The 23,965-nt window shown below is 29.3% G+C and overlaps 1 protein-coding gene across 1 annotated transcript; it reads left to right on the top strand.

The window, feature by feature from the left end:
• Positions 1–4,442: 4,442 nt before the first annotated feature.
• On the top strand, positions 4,443–13,133 carry LOC110021074 (CSC1-like protein ERD4). Its single transcript, XM_020719406.1, has 6 exons — positions 4,443–5,027; positions 8,267–8,415; positions 10,143–10,418; positions 10,523–11,367; positions 11,456–11,711; positions 12,486–13,133. Exons 1-6 carry the CDS (start codon positions 4,757–4,759, stop codon positions 12,864–12,866), a joined length of 2,178 nt encoding a protein of 725 aa, XP_020575065.1. The 5' UTR covers positions 4,443–4,756; the 3' UTR covers positions 12,867–13,133.
• The last annotated feature ends 10,832 nt before the right edge of the window (positions 13,134–23,965 follow it).

Here is a 23,965-nt window from a genome sequence, read left to right as displayed (position 1 = left end):
GTTGTGGTAGATTTTATAATTATGTGTTTTGACTTATTAGATAGTGAAATCAAAATATTAGACATTTAGTAGTTTATTATGATATTTTTTTTCTAGAATGAAGGTTAATGGAGATCACTAGAGACAATTGAAGTTAGCTTGCCTATGTGAAATTAAGGTTATGAAGCAATTTGAGTTACGATTGATGAACAAACAAAAATATCACATTCTTAGCATTCAAATAGAACTGCTTAGTGAGAAAGCTAGAAAAGTTTTCATGGATCATATTAAGTGATTAAATAGAATCCTACATATCATCTTGTTAGATTGAGATGGATCTTGTTCTTATAGGTTGTGAAGGAAAGTGAAAGAAGTTTTGGATATGAAGTTTCAGAATAAAATGCATTTCAACCTTCACTAAGCAAAAAACACCATTAAAATATAAAAATTCTATTGAGAATTTATATTCTTAACCTTAAAGGTAGCTGAGAAAATTATACTTCATTCGCAAAGTTTACTTGTAATAATAATTTTTAAGCTACTATTGTCATGCAATGTACACGTCTCTTTATAATAAGAAATGTGAATCTCTACCAAGTTAGTGTAAGGTTGGCAAGCAAAAACATTTATAATATTACTCATTGGATCAAACCATTGAGAACATATATTAGATTTTGGAATAATGAGATTAAGTTCAAGAGCATCAATGAAAATATTTTCACCCCAAGTATAAAGAAATTGTGCTTGAGATTTGAGATCTCGTCTTTCTAAAGATTTGTCCAATATGAGGAATTATAAGATCTGTCATGAGTGGAAATCATTAACCCCACTTTATGTATCCTTTTGAAATTATTAAAAAAACTTGAAAAAGCTTATTATCAAATTTACCTTTTCTCTTATACCTGCAAGTACATAATATTTTACATGTCTCTTTACTACAAAACCATGCATGATGAGTCTCACATTATTCATTTCAAACGATTGATAATTTAATAAGATTGAAGTTAAGAAAAGGTACCAAAGGATATTTTAGAGTGTTATTTTTATCGTCTTTATCAACAATCTATTCCTTTTATTAAAGTATTTTGGATGAACCAGTTATAATAAGAGCGTTTTAAATATAAAACAAGACATGATGTCAAATTATCTGTAGTTTTCCTAGAACTAAGGTATAAATGTATGGATTAAGTTATTTTAAAGGGATACTATTTCAACCTGGGATGGGATTGATTTTATTGAATCAAACTAATCTAAAATAGAAAAGTTGCTCCAAACCATCAAAGCACTTTTGTTTCACATGACATAGAGCCTTCTCTCCCTTGCTTACTATTTTTGTAATAGTTGTAGGTTATCTAATTAACATAAATATTATGTGTGTTATCTTGCTTTTGTGGCTTAGGGTCTTCATTTAAGAAGAGCAAGGGATAGAGTTCCCTTTTCACCTCCTCATCTTTCTCCAATATAGACACCAAGCTCCTTTTGTCCTCCCAATGTATTTTCACATGCCTTTAGTGAAGCAGTATTCTCCTTTAGCTCTAACTATTTTGATTGTGAGATAGTTACCTACTTCCCTATCTATCTTCTTCTTCTTTAAATGAGCAACAAATTTAGTAAGCCTTCTTTTCTCCCTCCTCTCAATCTCTTTCTTCCTATTATTTCTTGTCATGTCTTTTTATTACTATTTCTTAAGTTTCCCACTCAATTTAATAAGAAGAATTTAGTTTTCGTTAATTTTTATTACATTATCTTGATTTAATAGATGCAAGAAAATAAATTAATGTTTGAAAGTAATCAAGCTTGAGATAAATTTTCAATTTAGTTTTTAATTATTAATTTAATTTGATTTTAATGATGATTAATGTAAATTGAGCATGAAGTAACTATATCATCAAATTTAAATAATTTTAAACTAATTATTACCTCTCAATCTCTATTTTTATTATTGATGAAAGTGTTATTAATTATGAGTTTTTTATATGAAGGATGTTCAAGTTGAGTTTTGTTAATGGTTATTAGTTGAATCCCAAATAAATTTGGAGTTTCATATTACTCAATTCAAGGCAAAATAATTATTATTCTTAAGGGAAATATGTGACATTCTTTAGTAGAGGTGTTATTCTTTATATTTATATTAGATTTTAAATTACTTTTGGAGGTTGTTATTTTCTTTTTTTTTCCTCAAATTTTTATTATACATTTATCCATGGATTTTTAATGTTTATATTGATATATCAAGTACCATGGATAGTTTTGTTTTGATATATTGTTGTAAAAATTTTTGAATTGATTTATTGTTATACAAATTATTTAATATTGAATTGATTCTTGTAAAATAAATACTTATTTTTCATGCATGTTATTTTTTAATGTAATAAATTCTAGTACTGCACCTCAAATAGTGATATGTAAATAGCACTACTTATATTATTTGTAAAAATATCTATTGAAAATATGCATATAATATGTAACATTGTTATACAAATGTGCAATAATCTGCAAATTAGTGAAGATTTTTTTAATATTGGCTAACAGGGCTAACAAACTCACCAAGTAATGAATTTATTAGAAATTATTGAATTATTATGAGTTGGTATTTATCTTCTAGTATGAATGTCTTCATAAAATTGATTATCGATACATAAATAGATATACAATAGAATGATAAATGATAATTGAGTCATTTTTAAGATTATGTGTAATAGATTGAGTATGGATATATTAGAATTGAATTTTTTTGTTTATAGTTTATCATGCAGATAATCATGAACATCATCATACCATAAATCACCTTAAAGTATTGGACATTTTTTAATTAGTTTTAGCAAAATAATTCGACAACAATCATAGCTTGGTAATATGTAGTAAATGATGCCTTTTTTTTGTTCATGATGCATACTTTAGTATCCTCTTATTTATGCTTTAATAAGTATGAGTGATTTATGGGATTAAATTATCAAAGTAAACTCATGTTAAATGTTTCTATAATTGGTTCTATTGATGTACTTAGTGGACCATCATAATTAGAGTATATTTTTCGCTGGTAATCTTTCATTTAATATTTTTAAAACTATATTGTCATATTTTTATGCATATTTATTTTGAGTTTGATTCATTTTATTTCTACAATTACTACCTTTCCATTCTTTTCATCAATCATTATTATTATTTATTTGGTCATTAATAATAAATATTGTATTTCTAAACTATAATATTCATTATTTTTCTTTATCAGTGCTTATTATTTATAACAATTTGTACATGGCTTGTGACTAAAAAACATATTTTAAACCCGTTGTGGCTCTTGAAATTTAGTTTAAAAGTTGTGTTTAAAATTTTCATCACACTCTATGTTACTAGTGTGTATCGTCTGTTGAACTCCATACTGAGGCATATATTGAATTTCTCCCAAATTTAAGCCATTATATTGCAGCAGAGTCTTCTTCGACTTTAGGAAATAGTGGTGGAGATTTTAAATGAGTTTAGATTTATAATTTTCTATTTTCCTAATTTAAGTGTGAGAAATTTTAATACATTATATATATATATATATATATATATATATTTTAATTCATTCAATTGTTTTAGTTCTCTTTTGAAATTCATATGTACAATCCTCAAATCTTAAACATCAATATTATTAATTTTTAAAATTGAGATACAATTTTTTATGTATTGATTTATGACAACTAAATGCTATAAATATAAACATATAAATTTGAGGAGTGTTTGTTGTTATATACATGAATTTCTCTAATATTTAAAAGGGGCACTCATATATATACCAAATAATTATTCTGCATTTGTATATCTAACATGTAAGCATTCATATTTACTTGCATACAGCTCGAATCATTAACATCATATTAAAAAAAGTATCACATTCACGAAGTGAAATATGTATTTTTATGCATAGGTTTATGATTCCAAAATGTTAAAAATATCAAATATTAAATTTAGGCTATGGATATGTGAACACATAAGAATCATGTGGTATGTATGCTTTCCCATTTAATATTATGCTTATTCAAATTTATGTTTCATCCATTTTTCAAAATTACACTTAATTATTAAAATTTATGGTAAAACCCGACCGACATTTTTCATTTTTATCAAATTCTCAATAATTTGATCTCATACGTAAATTATAAGTAACTTGAACCACTCCCATCAATGATTATTTTCAAAATTACACTTAATTATTAAAATTTATGGTAAAACCCGACCGACATTTTTCATTTTTATCAAATTCTCAATAATTTGATCTCATACGTATAAATAAATTATTTGGAGGATTAATTTATAAATTTTAATATTTTAAATGATCTATATGTAATTGTCCCAAAATTATAAGTTACTTGAACCACTCCCATCAATGATTGCTATTTTGATGGAGTCATAACAAAGCCAAACCTTGGAACCTCCCCCATACCTCTATGCCTCTCCGTCGCATGCGAGCAAATTTAAATTTACCCAGAGAAATTAACTGGGTGGACCCACACGAGGGTAAAAACGTTAATTCACATCTTTACCATCCACTTTTTTTCTCCGTAAAGCCAAAATTTGACCGTTATGAGAGGGTACAAATGTCATTTAATGCAGAGCTCTGCAATCCTCCTTACCCTCCTGCTTCTGCCGCTCCTCGCCTCTCCCATCGACATCCACGCTTAATCGCATTTACGCATCTCCTTTTCCCCTGCTCTAAAAATCCCTTCTTTCCCCTCTTTACCCTGTTGAAGAGTCCCAACAGTTGCACTGAGGTGAAGGAGAAGAGGAAAAGATGGACTTCAGTTCCTTCTTGACGTCGCTGGGGACCTCCTTCGTGATCTTCGTGCTGCTGATGATGGTCTTTACATGGCTGTCGCGGAAGCCGGGGAACCAGGTGGTGTATTTTCCGAACAGAATCTTGAGGGGGCTTGATCCATGGGAGGGGGAGCGGCGTTCGAGGAGTCCTGTGGCTTGGATTCAACAGGCCTTTGCTGCTTCGGAGGCCGATATCGTTGCAGCCGCTGGTGTTGATGCTGCTGTCTATTTGGTTTTCCTGAGCTCTGGTTTGATTTCTCTTCTATCATTTTCTCCCTTTTTTTGTTTTTTTCTGTTTGGATTCCATGATTCGAAGACAAGAATCTTCACTCTGTTATGTGATGTTATTGAAACTGATCGTTTTTCAAAGAATTGAAACTTGGTGGGTGGTTGGGGTTTGTCATTTGCATAAGGATTTTTCTCTCAGCGTCCAGAAAAGAAAAGAAAAAGGAAAAGGAAAAGGAAAAGGAAAAGGAAAAGGAAAAGGAAAAGGAAAAGGAAAAGGAAAAGGAAAAGGAAAAGGAAAAGGAAAAGGAAAAGGAAAAGGAAAAGTGAAGACGCATTTCTCTTTAGAAAAAAAAATTGAAAATGAAAGCAAAGTTAGGATGCGTTTAAAGTTGAAATCTTCAAGATTGCACACCATTTTAGCTTTTTTTTTTAATGGAGATATTTGATTTTATTAAAGTGTGCCTTTTCATTTGTCTTTCTTTCTTTATAGAAATTTCTTTATCCTTTCTTACAGTTTCTGAAGTAATGGAATGTAAATGGAGTGATTGAATCTGAATTGTTCACTTTTTAAACTCCTATCTGGTTCTGTTGTTGTGTATGCATTTAATTGAATTGAGATGTTATGATTCTTTTTAAATTCTAAAAGCCTTCCATCTTATGGTGTAGAAGACTTCTGAAGTTTTTAAGTTTTTGATAAACGTTGTGATGTAGATTAAGGAACAATAATGTCATTTTATTTGGGGTTTTATACTTTAAAAAATGAAATTAAAACTAAGGGCTTGTTCGGGATCAATTTTATTTTTTGCTATTTGATTTTTATTTTATTTGAAAAAAATTTTATTGTGTATGCATTTAATTGAATTGAGATGTTATGATTCTTTTTAAATTCTAAAAGCCTTCCATCTTATGGTGTAGAAGACTTCTGAAGTTTTTAAGTTTTTGATAAACGTTGTGATGTAGATTAAGGAACAATAATGTCATTTTATTTGGGGTTTTATACTTTAAAAAATGAAATTAAAACTAAGGGCTTGTTCGGGATCAATTTTATTTTATTTGAAAAAAAATTTAACATGTTTGTTTACTGCATTTTTTGTATGTTTTTATTTTTTATTTTCAAAAGTAAATTAGCCTATTTAAAGAAAAAATTAAAAACATCTATAAGTTGTTCAGGGTGTTTTTAGAAATAAGTGAATATTTTATAACATGCCAAATATTTTTTTATTTCAAGTAAAAATATAACATAACAAAATAAAAATAAAAAAAATCAAAAGTGATCTCAAACAACCACTATTTTAATTGAATTGAGAGGTTATGACTCTTTTTAACTCTAAAAGCCTTCCATCTTATGGTGTAGAAGACTTCTGAAGTTTTTAAATTGTTGATGAACGTTGCAATATGGATCAGGGAACAATAGTGTCATTTTATTTGGGGTTTTATATTTAAAAAAAATGAAACTAAAATTTAGTGCTAATTTGGAATCACTTTTATATTTTGTTTTTTTGTTTTTATTTTATTTAAAAACATTTTTTTAAATGTTTGTTTGCTGCATTTTTTATATATTTTTAATTTTTGTTTTCAAAAGAAAATTAGCGTATTTTTTAAAAAAATAAAAAAAAACATCTATAAGTTGTTTGGAGTGTTTTTAAAAATAACTAAATGTTTTATAACATACAAAATATGTTTTATTTCAAGTAAAAATATATTAGAAGAAAATAAAAAATGATCTCAAACAGCTCCTAAAAACTTTGGCGCCTCGAAGATTGGGCATGCTTTTAATTTTTTGGTGCCAATATTTGATATTGTACACACACACACACACACACACACACACACACACACAAATCTATTGTTTTCACCTATTGCCCTATGATTGAAATTTCAACTAGCTGTATATTTAAGCATATGATAATGCTAGAGAACTGTGATTGTTGTCTTTATTTTATCCTTTGAGAGTAATATGAGTTTGTCTTCGAGATGAAATTTCAAAGCATATTTTCCTTCTTCTTGGTAGCCAACTTTGGGCTATGCTCGTGATTATGTGCTTGTTTTGAGGGAAAAATTGTACCGTTATTTGTTGGATTAAAACAGAGGAAAAAGGAAGCTTAATGTCACGGACAAATAGTCTCACATCGGCTAGGTGTAGGGCCGAAAAACAGTATTTAAGTCCTGGGTTGCCCACCACCCGTAAAGGCTCTTTTGGGATGTGACAAGTGGTATTAGAGCAGACTACTGCCTATCAGGTGTGTGGACTCTCCATGGTTCAGTGAGACCGTCGATCCGTGACGAGGGCGTCACGTGATTTGGTGGAGGAGAATGTCACGGACAAATAGTCCCACATCGGCTAGATGTACTGCCGAAAAGTAGTATTTAAGTCCTGGGCTGCCCACCACCCTTAAGGGCTCTTTTGGGAGGTGACATTAAGCTTCTATCCTATTTAATATATCATTTAAATACTTACCTCTACCTACTCATTTATGTTGCGCTCACCAACTCTTTTAGAAGCATTATGAAGTAGCTTGTATTCATCAAGCTGGCTGTTATGTATTCGTAGACACTAGTTAAAGTTTTAATGCTTGTGCTGTTGAAGTTGTCTTCTGGAGTGGGTGTGGGATTGAGAGGGCTCGAATTCAAACCTTCCTTTGAAAAAGAATAGCCAAAGTGAAAGATCTTGTCACTTTTTTGCCTTGCTTGATATTTCATAGCAATTTTGCATTTGTTTATTCTTGTAGGACTTATTCCTATTAGCTTCAGTCATAAAAAAAAAAAAAAATTTAACGTAAAACAATATGATATATGTTGATAGGCTCGATACTTTCTACTTGGTGATATTAATAACTCAATGAAAAAGAATTTTCCAGGATATTCTAATATCTTTTGTATCTCGATGGATTCATTTTTATGGTTCTTAGTTTTCATAAGTTATGTTTCACCTATCGATACAACTAAATCATTAAATAGTATACCTAAATTATTCGATAAATATATTTAAACTATTAGATATTACAGCCAACCTATTAAACAATTTATATGTGTAATCATTACAAAAAAAACTGTATTGTGAATGTTTAATACTTTAGTTGTTCTGTCTAACACTTTTGTTCTATTTATCTAATAGTTTAATTATATTGTTAAATAGATTTTTTTTTTTGTGAGGTAATATGCGGCGCCTGAAATCAAGGACACTTGTCAAAAAAATTATGATGTATCTGGATATTCTAGTATAATTTTTTTACTCAAATAGATTTGTTTGGTGATGCAGTGCTTGGAATATTTGTCTTGTCTGGCTTAGTACTTCTTCCAGTTCTTCTTCCTATTGCTGTAACTGATCATGCTAATAAGACCCTTGCTGAGAGCAACAGTAATGCCACCTTCAACAATCTTGATAAGTTGGCTATGGGAAATGTTCACGTAAGCTTTTCATGCCACCTCCTTGATGGATCTCTTTTGTGTTGATGCTTATGTTTCCATGGAAAATTAAGAAGCTTAAATAAGATATTTCAGATTGCGATTTGTGTGTCAATTTGGTGATATGTATCAGTAGTATGGTGTGCTACAAAATGACTATGCAATGTTGTTAGGTGTGTTACATTATTACTTACTATGTTGCATAATTAATTATATTTATCATGCATGGTGTGATCTTTGAATTATAATATTGGAAGTAAAAATGATATGAGACATCTTAAGGCTTGTTTGGTGTCCATTTTGTTTTCTTTTTTTTCATTTTTCTTATGTTTTTAAAAACCGTGTTTGTAATGTATTTTTTACTTGTTTTATTTTTTATTTCTAAAAATAAATTAACATCTTGAAATACTCGTAACATAACAACTTTTAGATATTTTGAGTATTTTGAAAAACAAACTTATCTTAATCAAATATGCCGAATATATTTCGTTTCAAATCAAAACATAAATAAAACAAAAGGAAAATATAAACTATAAAATATAAAACAAAAGTGATCCCCAACCACCTCTTAGGTTTTAGGATTTATTAATGTGACCTAAGATGAAATGCACAACTGAAAAAAAAAATCATAATTTATTGGTTGTCAATTCTCAGCTTTAGCAAAGATTAGTTGCCTTTGCAAAAATAATATAATATGCTTATTTCATTACAAACAATAATATAATAGTCAACAAAATTTAAAATCTCACAAGAAAAGTGATAAACTATCAATATTTTAACAATGATTAAGATTCAAAGTCACAAGGAATTTGGCATATATCAAATTTATAAATAATTTAAGATCTAAACCCCATATTAGTATTCGATAAGCATACTATAAATGTTGTCAAAACCTATGAAGCACTCGAAGAATGAGTGCACAAGCTGTCTTGGGGTCTTTATGAGATTTTTTTTTTTTCGTGCTTTGATTTAAATTTTAACATATTTGATTGAGGTGGTGGTTTAAAAAACACTCAAAATCTTTTTAGGTGTTTTGAAAATAAGTTTATATATATATAAGAAGTATACCAATCAAAAATGTCTTGAAAAGTAAAAATAAAATAAACAAAATTGATGCCAACGGACCCTTAATTGTTGAGTGGATGCCCCCCCCTCCCCCCTCCCTTTTTTTTTTTTTAATTTGTGTTTGGATTTCTCCTCTTTGTAAAAGAGCAGGATGATGAGAGGAGAAAAAACTGAAGTATTGAGATTGCAAAAGAAGCCTAGGAGCCATGAGTATGTTACAACAATACCAATCAAAATTTGGCTCATGAAAAAGATTTGTCTAGGTGCAGTCTTCCTTGTATGCTAAGGATAAGACCTCCCTCTGAATCTTTGAGCTTAATTGGAATCTTGTAGCCAAAATCATTGCTTGGACCAATGGTCTCAATATGTTATGCGTGGAGTTGATATGCTTGTGAAAATGATAAGCACCTTATTTCTTTGGCTATATACAGTTTTGTAAGCATAAATCATAAAACTTTATCACTTGTTTGCGCATATTTTAGTGCCTTTTTTTTCTTTTTTTCCTTTTGGATCCCAATAGTATTTTACAAATAGATGCAATTTTTTATGAACTTGCTCCAAGAAGAATGCATCAAGATCTTCTCTATAAGAGCAGGACATCTAGGCTTCATTGGAACATATTCTTTTTTCTTACTATAAATTCTGTGTTTCACTAAACCTTACAGGCCAAAAGTTCAAGATTGTGGGCATTTTTTCTGGCAAACTACTGGGTCTCATTTGTGACTTTCTATGTGTTGTGGAAATCCTACAAGCATGTGTCTGATCTAAGAGTTGCAACCAGATCAACTCCAGTAGTGAGACCCGAAGATTACACGGTTTTAGTAAGGGATATCCCTACAGATCCTCAACATGTAAGCAGGAAAGAACAGGTAGACTCCTATTTTAAAGCACTCCATCCAGATTCATTCTACAAGTCCATGGTGGTCACAGACAATAAACAGGTACTTTCCTGATGTTACTATCATTGATTTAGATTTCTTCACTGTTGCTATTACTGTAACTTCATGGAATTGGGCGATTGATCATTTAAATCTGTGTTCTTTAGGCAAATAAAATATGGGTAAAGCTGGAAGGCTACAAAAAGAAGCTTGCTCGGGCAGAAGTGATTTTTGCAGAATCTAAAACCACAAGCAATCCAGAGGGAACCAGGCCAACTAACAAAACTGGCTTCCTTGGTCTTATTGGTAAAAAGGTGGACACCATCAACTACTGCAATGAGAAGATTACTGAGTTAGCTGCAAAATCAGAGATTGAACAGAAAAAAACCATAGAAGATAAACAGCAAGCTGCTGCTTTGATCTTCTTCAGCAGCAGACCAGCTGCAGTTTCAGCCTCCCAAACCCTTCATGCTCAAATGGTGGATACTTGGACTGTTACAGAAGCACCCGAACCGCGACAGTTGGTTTGGAATAATTTAAATAAGAAGCTTTATACAAGGCTGATAAGACAGTATGGTGTCTATGCTATTGTTTTTCTGACAATAGTTTTTTACATGATTCCGATAGCCGCAATATCTGCATTTACAACCCTACAGAACTTGAGGAGATACCTCCCCTTCTTGAAGGTAATTGTTGACCAGAAAGCAGTTAAGACAATCTTGGAAGCTTATCTTCCTCAGCTTGCTCTCATCATATTCTTAGCATTCTTACCAGCTTTTCTTCTATTCCTATCGAAAGCGGAAGGAATCCCTTCTCAGGGCCATGTGATCAGGGCTGCATCTGGAAAGTATTTCTATTTCAGTGTATTTAATGTCTTTCTTGGAGTTACAGTAGGTGGGACATTGTTTGCTTCTTTGAAGATCATCGCCAAAGAACCAAAGAAAATTGTGAATTTATTGGCAGACAGTTTGCCTCCAAATGCAACCTTTTTTGTGACATATGTTGCTCTGCAGTAAGATTCTAAACATTTATTTGTGAAGTACATAAAGTATAAGATATTATGAAATATCTTTTAATTCAATGTGTTCCCTGTGCTGCAGATTCTTTGTAGGGTTTGGTCTGGAGCTTTCTCGCCTGGTCCCTCTCATAATATTCCATCTCAAGAAGAAATATCTGTGTAAAACTGAAGCTGAAGTGAAGGAAGCTTGGGCTCCTGGAGACTTTGGTTATGCTACTAGAGTTCCTGGCAACATGCTTATCATGATAGTGGTCTTTTGTTATTCAGTAATATCTCCCATAATTATTCCCTTTGGTGTTATTTACTTTGGCCTTGGTTGGCTTATTGCACGCAATCAGGTACTACATACCATAACTACTTATATGGCTTTGACCTCCTGTTATGATTGATGGTAGAGAATAATTAGTTATTAGAAGAGTGGGGGGTTCTAAGACAGAGGATAAGAAGTAGCATAACCAATAAGGTTATTACAATACACTTGGCTTTGTGGGATTGAAGCCGGACGTAGAGCTACGTCCGGACTCTGTATCTAAATTTTTTTCCTAAGACAGATGGTAAGTACCTTTAGTTTTTAAAATATAGTATAAGATTTTATTACCGGTAAAATGTATAATTTGACCATAAAAAACTAGGTCTGAGCTTCTAATTTGGTGAAATTTCATATATAATTTTCGAATTAGTATATTAACAGTAGGAAAAATTAATCTAGAAGTGATTATATTACAGAGGGATTATGTAAGTATCACTTGTTAAAAATCTAACAAATGAAGATTAGAGTTTGAATGTTTGGGCATGTGCTATAACAGGTCAAACTCAAATCCAATCCAAACCCCAAATCCGAAATCAAATTCCCATTTTCAGTCTCTAATTGTCAAGCCCAAACCTTACAATTTCAAGATCTTAAGACTCAAATCAAAATTTAAATTGCAAACCCAAATCTAGATTGTTGGTTGCTTGAAGTTTGAATGAAACTTATGAAAAATAGAATTATGTTCATGTTGAATTACATCATGATTAATTAATGAATGGTGGGGGATGCATCAAAATGTATTTTAAAAATTGACATTTAAAATTTAATAATGATTTTAGAACATTTCTCTCTCTATATACAGGCATTGAATGTCTATGTTCCTTCATATGAGAGCTACGGGCGCATGTGGCCTCACATGCATGCACGAATCCTAGCTTCTTTAATCATCTTCCAAGTGTTAATGCTTGGCTATTTGGGTTTGAAGAAATTCTACTATGCTCCCGGAATGATTCCTCTTATCATATTATCATTCATCTTTGCTTACACATGCAACAAGCGCTTCTATCCATCTTTCTCTAATACTCCTTTGGAGATGGCATGCAAGGATACAAAGGAAATCCTCAATCTGGATTCTGTCTATGCTGCATATATTCATCCGTCTCTGAGGCCAGAGAAGCCGGACATTGTCAATCGATTCGGCAACGTTGAGGCGAACGTTTTGGCACAATCGGATACCGTATGATGTGAATATGTAATGCTATAAAGTGTTACTTTTATAGGTTTGTCTTGGTACATTTTGTAAGTTATAATGTTAGGTTGAGTTTTAAGGTGTTGTGTTCCTTGACAATTTCTAGATGTGTTACAGATTTTCATTTTTAGCTCATTATGCAAGTGATGGTGTGGAATCATCTGTATGGTTGTGTAGTGGTTGGTGGTGTGCTTGGTTGCTATGGCTAAAGAACTGGTTGGTGGTTGGTATGAAGTTTGAAGACTTTTTGAGTCTTTGGTTCAGATTATTGAAATTCTCTGAAGTCTAAAACTTGACTTTTTTTTTTCCCCTTAGGATGCAATGGAGAAAAAGGATTCATGTAGCCGACTCCACGTAGTGGGATTAAGGATTTGTTGTTGTTTTTCTTGTTGGTGAATACTTGAATAAGTAACGATTTCTATTGTCATGTTTTTTTTCTCTTGTTTTCACATTAGTGAGCCTAGAGAAACACTGTCATGTAGGGTCCCAAGTCTTGTATGTGAAAAATAGAGGGTTGCGTTAGGTTACCGTTAGCCACCGTAAATTTTTTATTAAAAAATCATGACATGAATCCTTTAAGTCATAAATGATTTTAATATATTAGATTTAAATAAAAATATGACACTCAATAAGGCACAATGGGGTAAAATGATTCATGTAGGCGACTCCACTAAGATCTTAGTTGTCGTATTAGTGAGCTTGGAGGAAAATGGATGGAAAATGGTTTTGAATGCAATCCTTATGATTTCAACTCTCTTGAACTTTTTTATTGTTTTTTTTTTCTCTAAATTTATGAGGGTTCATATTCAAAACTAATTAAGAGTAAAAGAGGAGTTGTTCCTTCATTCAAAATACATTAAATATTGAGAACTTGAGCAACAAAAAAGAGTTATTATATTATTCAAAATTGATTAAATATTTAGAAATTCGTCTTAGATGGTTTGGTCACATTAAACGTCGACCATCTGATGATCCGATTAGGAGAGTAGATGTTTTAGATTCGACTTGTGTTAAGAAAGACAGAGGTAGACCTAGGAAGATTTGGGCTTATTGTATTAAAAATGATCTTAATTTACTAGAACTAAATGAAAATATGACACTAAATAGGACGCAATGGAGAAAAAGGATTCATGTATCTGACCCCATGTAGTGGGATTAGGCTTTGTTGTTGTTGTTGTTGTATTCATGGTTAAGGCTTTGTTGTTGTTGTTGTTGTTGTATTCATGGGCTTGCGCAACTACTATTATAGTAAATGTGGCATTCCTAGGCAAGGACATGTGATTGAAAAAGTGAACTCAGCTTGAAACAAGTTTTAGAAGTTAAAAATAACTTGAGAAAAGTGTCAAAATGGTCCCTAAAGTCAAAATTAATTTGAGAAAAGTGTCAAAATGATCCCTCAACTATTTAAAGATAAGGGATTTTAGTCTTTGACTTCTAAGAAGTGTCAAATTAGTACTATTTTAAGAGGGGTTGAAGTAGTCGCTCCATAAAAATAAAAATAAAAATCTAAAATTGGGGTTTATGGTGTTGAAAATAGTGGTATTTTTTAGTTATGTTTTTTAGGAGGTCATGGGCCAAAATTCAAGAATATAGATGTTGGATATGTATCACGTAATTATGGATATTTAAATATAACCAACATAATAAGATTTGTTTAAATATGATTATTTAAAAAGTTTCAAATAAGCAAGTACATTAGTTATTTGTTTAAATATGATTATTTAAAAAGTTTCAAATAAGTAAGTACTACCTACAATCTTCAAGGGATATTAATGTAATTTTATTAATATTTTTTATAATTATAACAACTTTTGAGTAATTATATATTACTGATGAAATTAAAGACATTTTTATTTTATATTACTACTAGCTAGTTGTTTAAAAATATGCATAAACAAATTGCATGCCCGAATTAATATACAATGAGTTGTGTCTTAGGTCCCACTTAATATATATAAATAACATATTTTAAATAATAATGACTTCGAGTTAAGAAAATGTTTGAGTTAATAAAATGTGTTTTTAAGAAATTTCAATACAATTGTAGAGTTTAAACCCATATTTTCTAACTGCATCTACAAATATGATAACATATTAAAAAAAAACAATTTATAACTTCAATCAACCACCACCACTAAACAAACCATTACGAGATCTATGTGATTTTTCATATTTAAAGAATATATATATATATATATATATATTCACTTCAAACTTTGACAAAACTTGCTCCTATTGTAGTGTATAAAATAAAATTGTTACATTTTCATATAAAAAGTCACTTCAAGCTAAATATTCTAAATTATAACAAGAATGGCTAAAAGAAAAATCCTTGAATCATAAATAAATAAATAAATAAACAAAAATCATCGAATACATTAACAAAAGCTCACACCTAACAATTAAATTCTTGAATTTTGGATCATGACATCCTAATAAAAACATAATTCTAAAAGCACTCTGATTTTAACACCCTAAATCCATTTTTTTTTTAAATGGCGGGACTAATTTGAGCCCTCTTAAAATAGTTGGGGACTAATTCGACACGTTTTAATATTCAGGGATTAAAATAACTCTCTGTTAAATAGTTGAGGGACCATTTTTGGCACTTTCCTCAGATTGATTTATATCCACTTTATACTTGCAATGAAAAAGTTAATGAACAAGTAATTATTAACAAGACAATCAAGCAAAAGAAAATAAATACTATTTTTCATTAATAAAAATCATAACAATAGTATATTAAGGAAGCAAAGCAACAATTAATGAAGAAAAGTAAAAGTAACAACTACAAAAGTAAAACAACAAAAAATAGTGATTTTAAAATGTTATTTCATTCATTCAAAATGAATTAAAATTTAGGAGTCATGAAGTTGTCATAGTCATTAAAGAGGATCCAAATTGATAAACCATCAGCTTCTTAGGTGATTTGTAGTCAAATGATCCAATTATTCAATCAAATAGCACTAATGGGGTTTATATCACAAAAATATAGGTTAGTTGATCATTGGACTAGATTAGACCCATTTGAACCCTAGAATGACCCAATAGCATAGTCATTAAAGAGGATCCAAATTGATAAACCATAAGCTTCTTAGGTGATTTGTAGTCAAATGGTCCAATTATCCAATCAAACAACACTAATAAGGTTTATATCACAAAAATATAGGTTAGTTGCTCATAGTTGATCATTGGATTAGATTAGACCCACTTGAACCCTAGAATGACCCAATAAGATCTAATTAGGTCAACTTGAACTAAATCCTATTTTTAAAATAAATAATATTGGCTAATCTATGGAATATAATAGAATCTAATTGGTTAGAGATAACCATATAGCACCAAATTAAATCGTTCTTGTAACTTGATTAGACTTTTGAACCCAAACAGTAATGAACTAATATGACCCACATGATCAAATCCACCAAGTTTAATAAATAATATTGGCTAATCTATGGAATATAATAGATTCTAATTGGTTAGAGATAACCATATAGTACCAAATTAAACCTTTCTTGTAACTTGATTAGACTTTTGAATCCAAACAGTAATGAACTATTATGACCCACAGGATCAAATCCACCAATTTTTTCGAACTTATTGTTCTTAAAAGCTTAGAAAAAATTAGTTGATCAGTTATAAATAACTTATCCATAATTTCCCATTGATTGGGCTAATTATTTCATTTGGCCATGTTTAACCAAATTTAAGCCAAATAAACTTTTAAATCAAATAAGTTAATTTAATCAAATTAATTTAAATATATTCCTCTATTTAACTTGAGTGAATTCCTCATAACTACAAGCCATGGGTTTTGAGAAATTCATTTGAGTTTGAAGTGGCTATGAAAATAAGAATCTTTAAAACCTTATAAACCCATAGGTAGTTTTTGTTTATGGAAGTATTAGGGTAACAATGAGATGAGATAAGCTCATTACTTGACAATCCCAAGTCCTCTCTAGCCTTCCGTTGAATTTATTTACTTCATTTCTCTAGAAAGATAGAATTTTTATTGAGTTCCCCTGTCTTCAGCAAGGGAAATAAGATAGTTTTGCCATAGTGTTGGAACTTATTTAACTAAGATTTAATGATTGATATTAACACTAGTTAATTTTAAAGGCATTTCTTAGGATTTTAATGTACATTCAAATCAAACTACATTGAATGAAATTTTGACCAAAATTAGAGCATAGCATGTACATTTGGTGGGAAATCTTTCCCATCTATTGATATGCAATTTTCCATTTTTAATTTTTAATTATTAATTATGCAACATTTTATATTTAAATGAATGTAAAATGATGGCATCTCAAAGGAATATTCTTTAAAAATGATAATTTTCTTAAAGCCTGGTAAACATTGATTGGAAATTTAGGCATTTTAACAAATATTTCACTATTAAAATCCTAAGATGAATGTATAAAACTAAAAGATCTAAGAGAATTATGAAGTGCATATGATACATTCAGAAAACCTCTTCAAATTATTTTAATTTTTAAAAGTTAATTTTAATATATTTAAAATAAATAAAATTAAATTTTCACTTTTGAAAAATATAAAAAAGTCCAAAATTAAAAAAAAAAATTAGAGCGTATATACTTTGAAAGAAATGTTTTATAATTATTTTTAATTTTAATTTTCTTATCCTCATATATTTTATATTTTTCATTTAAAAAATCCTAGTTTTCAATTTTCCTATCATCAAATAATTCATTTTCATGCAATATTTTTCTTGCTTCATACATGGTTTTCACTCTAAGCATCATTTTGAGTTGATGCAAATCTTCTCCATATAATAGAGAGTTTTTCAATACTATTTAGTATTTTTGTATGAACAATATACCATTGATGATAACTATAATAAAATATCAGGTAATTAAAAAAAATCTATGACAATTTAGGAATGATTTTTGAAAGCACATAAGTATATGTTCTTAGTTTCATATGCATTGAGCGAGTATAAAATCAAGTTAAATAATTTTATTTTTAAAAAACTCTCTTCATAATAATGAAAAATACAAAATTTATCTTAATATTGATTACCAATTCTTAATTTGAATTCTCAAAGGCCAAATATAATATCTCAAATATTTTAATTATTTTCAATTATGTGATAGTTTTTCTATTTTTCGCCCTTTGGGTGATAATTATATATATATAAAAAGTATTAAATAGTTTAACTTTCAAACCTATTGAGTTTAATTTTTTTTTTTTAAGTTTGAGTTTTCAAAACATCAATATCTAAATTTAAAAATTAATTTTATTTCTACATATATATATATATATATTATTTTGAATTTTTATGATTTCAATATTTAATAATTGTGAATATTTCTTATCAATACTTTAGATTATTTTATTAAATTTAAAATATGTTGAATTAAATTTTATTTAATTTAGTTCAATTTGCTAAATCTAGTTTAAAATATTTTGCAAACACTTACATGTTTTGGTCAAATTTTGGTGAACTTTAGTCAACTTAGATTAACTAACTTTTCAAGTACTATGTCTTATTAATCATATGCATGTTGCACTCATGACATGGTGTTAATATTGTAACATGTTGTAGCCTTGTAGGGCTTAACTAATTTTGTTCAAGTCCTATACTACACTTAACTACTCAGTTTACTTACATTATTTGATAGATTAGTTGACCCTTGCCCTATTTAACCAAGTGACTTAGTATTTCATAATTTTTTAAGGAAGTTACATACAATTTTGATATACCATATGGCACCATTTTCTTATGCATAATGAAATTTTGATTTGTTTCTTAATTTCGCTCTTTCTTGACGGTTTAGTCATGCATATGTTACTAGATTCCAATATTGCTTGGACTTCCCCCATTGGCTTGGTCTATGCCGAGCACAATCACATTTCTTTTATTACACTATTTGTACTCGTAGTCAAGTTTTTTTGACTAAGAATGATCGAAGACCTTGAACATGATCTTACATATATGTTAAAAATCAGCACTCATAAGTTTGAAATTTTCCTTTTTCTTTATTTAAATACCATCAAATAATCAATATAATATTAAAAAATTAGCAAATGTAAGGTGATTCTATTTAAAAACAAACAAAAATGTTAATATGATGTTTATGCAATGTCCTTGGTTACATTTTCATGATGATCTATTTGATTTAATTTTTAGTTCATCCACCATGGAGCTAAAGTAACAAATCTAATTTTTTTTTTTATATAATTCTAAAGAAATGATTTGTTTTATTTTTATATATAACTAAAGTTAAGTGTTTCAATTTATCGCCAATCGAACTGCCCAAATCTATAAATACACATATTAACATAGAATATTTGAACATGTAAATATCAAAAAACTATCATGGCATCAATAAGTTTCAAAGTCATAACAAAATCAAGACATTAGATCTCAGTCGACATAAAATAATATTTTAACACAACATTAAAAAGTTTTTTTCATTATTTTTTCACCAATTGTAAATTTAATCACCGTGTCTTTTATAATTTTCATGATTCACACATGCATCATGACACATAAACATACAAATATTACACCCGATCGTTACAGTTCTATTAATAATAAAGTATCATCAACATTCTAAAATTTTATTTTATATGATTCAAACATCCAAATTTAAAACTATCAACTTTCTTATAGTTGTGGTGCCAATGGCTCCCAGGTGACAAGTTTCTTGTACAAATAAGACATTTCATTAGCACTGTTGGTCGTCATGACACCTTGGTTATTGGATGTTAACCAATGGTCCAACCAAGTTATGGTTTATTGACCTTGCCTGTCAACCTAGGCTTATTATCAATCAACCATTGGGAGCTTTTATTGTCAATAAGAATGAGAAATAATCATTTATAATTCAAAATAGGGATTACATTATCCTTCAAAATCTAAACATTAACATCAATTCTTATTTTTTACACTTATAATCAAATTACCCATGATTCATAACCGCTATTGTTTTGATTACTTTTAAAAATATTCAACAATCACTTACCCTTCTCTTGACCAATGTCTTAAGATGCATGCATTCTATTAATATGCTCTAATGTTCATTTATTGATGACATCCACCTAATGTTACTATTGATGACATGTTTACTAAAATCCATAATTTTAAATTTGGCACGTACCAATTTTGGAGATATGCTACTAATAATTAAAAGTCAACAACACTTGCCAATTACATTAGATGTAAGGAAAGTGATGGACTTGACAATGTCTTGAAACCCTCCCTTTGTTTTATTGACATTATCCCCTCTTTGCATTACTTTATGAGACAATCTTCAACTACATTAATGCCTTGTATTATCACCTTATATAAGTTTGAGGAAGGACAAGCTATTAGAATCTTAGTTTAAATCTAATGAATTTATTTAAGCTTGGGAAAGACTATTTTATTTTGTTTATCTAAGTTTCTAAAGTAATATGATCTTTCAGTTTTTGGATATGTGCTATTTTTCAACTCTTTATATATTAAGGTAATACTATAATAGAGCCAAGTTAAGCCAAGCATGCATTGGATTGGAATTGGGTTCGTCATAATATAGGTGTTGTTCATCTTTGGCTCGGGTTTGAGTCAAGCATTTAAATGAATGTTCGTAGTTGTTTAAATTTTTTAATAATCCTACTTAATTTGAATTTGAGTTATTTATATTAATTGAATGAGTATATCAATTAGTTTACTCAATAAATTAAAATTTTCAAGAAGTGCATTATTTTTCATATAAGTTATTAATAAATAACTTTATGAATCGAAACAAACAAAACGATGAATAAATTTGAAATTAGTATATAAGTACTTTATATAGAGTAAATACAATAATATATTTTTTTCAATTAATTAAAATAAATATGTACTAATAAACTAGTTTATTAAAAATGAAAAAAAAAATAAATTCATTAACTTATATGCATTTTGATGCCATAAATTACTGTGACATAATCGGTCAATCACGCAAGTATACATTTCAATCATGTAATATATAGATAAAGAGTTTACTTATCGATCTCACGAAGGTGAAGTTCTAGTTTACTAAACCGTTACATCTAGTTTAAAGTGATCGAAATGGAAATTACGACAATCCAATCATAAAAATAGCAGCAAAACAGGAAAAAAAAAACATTAAACAAATATGGTAGTCATGCAAAATATATGGAGCAACTTTGAGTTCTTCAGAGTTAATGAAGCTTGTGCTCTTATGACATCAACAAAATGTTCTCTCGATATTTTCTTTGTGAGTTCCCCTACGTGATAATTTACAAGTAGAGAGAAAATACTCTGCAACCTATGTCTAGGTCATAAAAAAATTTGGATATTATATTACAGTTAGGAGGGACTTAATCATACAACTTTCATAAAATTCGTTCGATCCTCTATATAGGTTGTACTTTCCTAATGACAAAATATATATTTCACCAGGCTATTGAGTATTAACCTAATCATTCTTCTAGTCAGTAGTTATGAGTGCTAAATCATGAGGGGTTTTAACTTTCTAATTGGTCAGATCATGAGTAAACGGTAATCAAAAGATTGACACATCAACTTATGAAAAGAAAAGACACATAAAACGTTAAAGTAGAAAAACTCACGATAAAAACAACGAGAAAAACCGTTCCCTTACATCACAAGAGCATGAAAAACTATTAGCTACAAGGACATAACGTAGCAAAAACATGAAAGATTTCATTGCAAACTGAAGAAACAGGTGCAAGAAAGTACACAAATTTACAACTAAACCTAATGTTCTTCACAATACACCATGTCTTTGCCTTATAATAAAATCACTCCACGATCTCCCTCAAACGCAACCCTCAATATCTCTCTCTCACAAACAAACTCATTAAACTCCAAGGAAAAGAGCCCTGGAAGCTTTCTACCAAAAGAGAGAAGGGATAAATCCCTAGTGTTTGAATTTGAAATTTCAACTATTGGTGAAAGAAACCTTCGAAGTATTGCAAAAAACAAAAAAACTCACCTAGGGTGTTCCAATGCACCTCCTTATATAGAACTCACCTAAACTATCTTTGAATAGGTTATCAAAATTGCACTAGATGGACCATGGCGTAGCTACGCTAGTATTCGGTGTAGTTACATCATAGTTTGAAATAGCTACGCCAAGGCTTGGCGTAACTATGTTGGACAAAACTCCATGGAATCGCCATATAATTACACCGCATAGTGGTGTAATTACGCCATTCCAACAACTTGCCCTTTCATGCTTTAGTTATGTCAGACAAAACTCCATGGAATCGTCAGATAATTACACCGCATAGTTGTATAAATTACACCATTCCAACAACTTGCCCTTTCATGCTTTGACTTCACAACGTGCATTCAACCACTATAATATGCAAAATGTCACAAAAACAAACCCCAAAAGCATAAAGTCGTAATAAATAGAGAAGAAAAAAATAGTATTTAAAGGAGGAAAACAACTTAAATTTAGATTACATCAATATTCACTAATAAAAAATACATTAATTTAAAAGGCTAAAAGAATTATGAATACTTACATAGATAATGAGCAAACAAACGAGTTAGAACTATTAAAGGGGGGGGGGGAAAGAAGGCCATGATTAGGAGCAAACAAACGAGTTAGAACTATTAAAGGGGGGGAAAGAAGGCCATGATTACTAAGTGTAGAGCAAACTTCATATGGTCTGAGAAAGTGGAAAATTTTTTAAGAATATATGAAATTACACAATTAATGTGATTATATAATCGAAAATAGAAATTATATTTTGAAACAATGATAATATAATATTAAATATATGATAGATTGAATATGATGGATAATGATATATTAAATAATAATTAGGGTTATTGAATAAGTTAATATTAATAGAATAAATATATAATAAAAAATATTCTTAAAATATAATTGATATTAAATTATAATATATAATTATTAAATGCATAATTAAACAAATTTCACTTAATTAATTTTTTTTTAAAAATAATATATCAATTATAATATAAGTAAAATTGCTCTTAATATCTATCATTTAACAAAGTACTTATTGAACAACAAACAAATTTGTTCATAAACATAAATAAGTGAAAAAGACCGTGTTTAAATTTAATTCATTTAATATTCAAGTCTTTAAAAATGTTCCAACTTATTTATTTACTAATTCAAACCAACTTGATCTAGTATTAATCATGCTAAAATTGGGTTGTTCATTGGGTAAACTAGTTCATTTACAACCCTAATGTGGGGATCTTAATGCATAATGCAAAAAAAATTACATAATGCTTAATCTCTATTTTTATAGATTTTCTAATGCAAAAAAAAAAAAGTTGGGAATATTCAAATCAAAATTTAGTTATTAGGGACATCAATGTGTTAGGTGTGTAAACGAGCAGAGCTTGAGCCAACCCAAGACTTATTCGTGTTTGGCTTGTTAAAATTTATTTTTGTTCATGTTCAGCTTGTTTATTTAACGAATAATGAGAACACGAGCTAGTTAATGAACAAAATACAAAGAGTTCACAAACAAGCTTTTTTGATAGCCCTAACGTGAGATAGAATTGGGCTTAGACTTGTATTTTTTCTTTTGGACATTTAAATACATACCAATCAAATCCTAACTATTTACATATCTAACGTCTAAATTTAATTATTTTTATTTATATCACCCAAATCTCTTATATTGTATTTTTTCTTTTGGACATTTAAATACATACCAACCAAATCCTAACTATTTACATATCTAACGTCTAAACTTAATTATTTTGATTTATATCACCCAAATCTCTTATACATGTATTTTTTTAATATAAGTATAAAAATCAATATAAAAATGATATAAATAAATATTATCATTTAATTATTTAATTATTTCAAGTTAAAACGGGCTTAACAAGAACACAAACATTTGCTTGTGTTCGGCTAATTTATAACTCAAGCTCAAAAAATTTATTCGTGTTACTCACTTGACTAACAAATGGATTAAACACGAGTCACTTAACAAGTCAAATATGCGAACAACAAATTTTTTTGACAGCCCAATGGTTAGGAGTAAAAATAAAAAAAATAATAAATAAATAAATAATAAAGTTATAAAAATACAGAGCAGTAGAGCACACGTCAGCT

This window comes from Phalaenopsis equestris, unplaced genomic scaffold (assembly GCF_001263595.1).
Source record: "Phalaenopsis equestris unplaced genomic scaffold, ASM126359v1 Scaffold000121, whole genome shotgun sequence".
NCBI lineage: Eukaryota > Viridiplantae > Streptophyta > Magnoliopsida > Asparagales > Orchidaceae > Phalaenopsis > Phalaenopsis equestris.
Note: the sequence above shows the minus strand (reverse complement) of the source record. Positions and strands in the feature narration are given on the sequence as shown.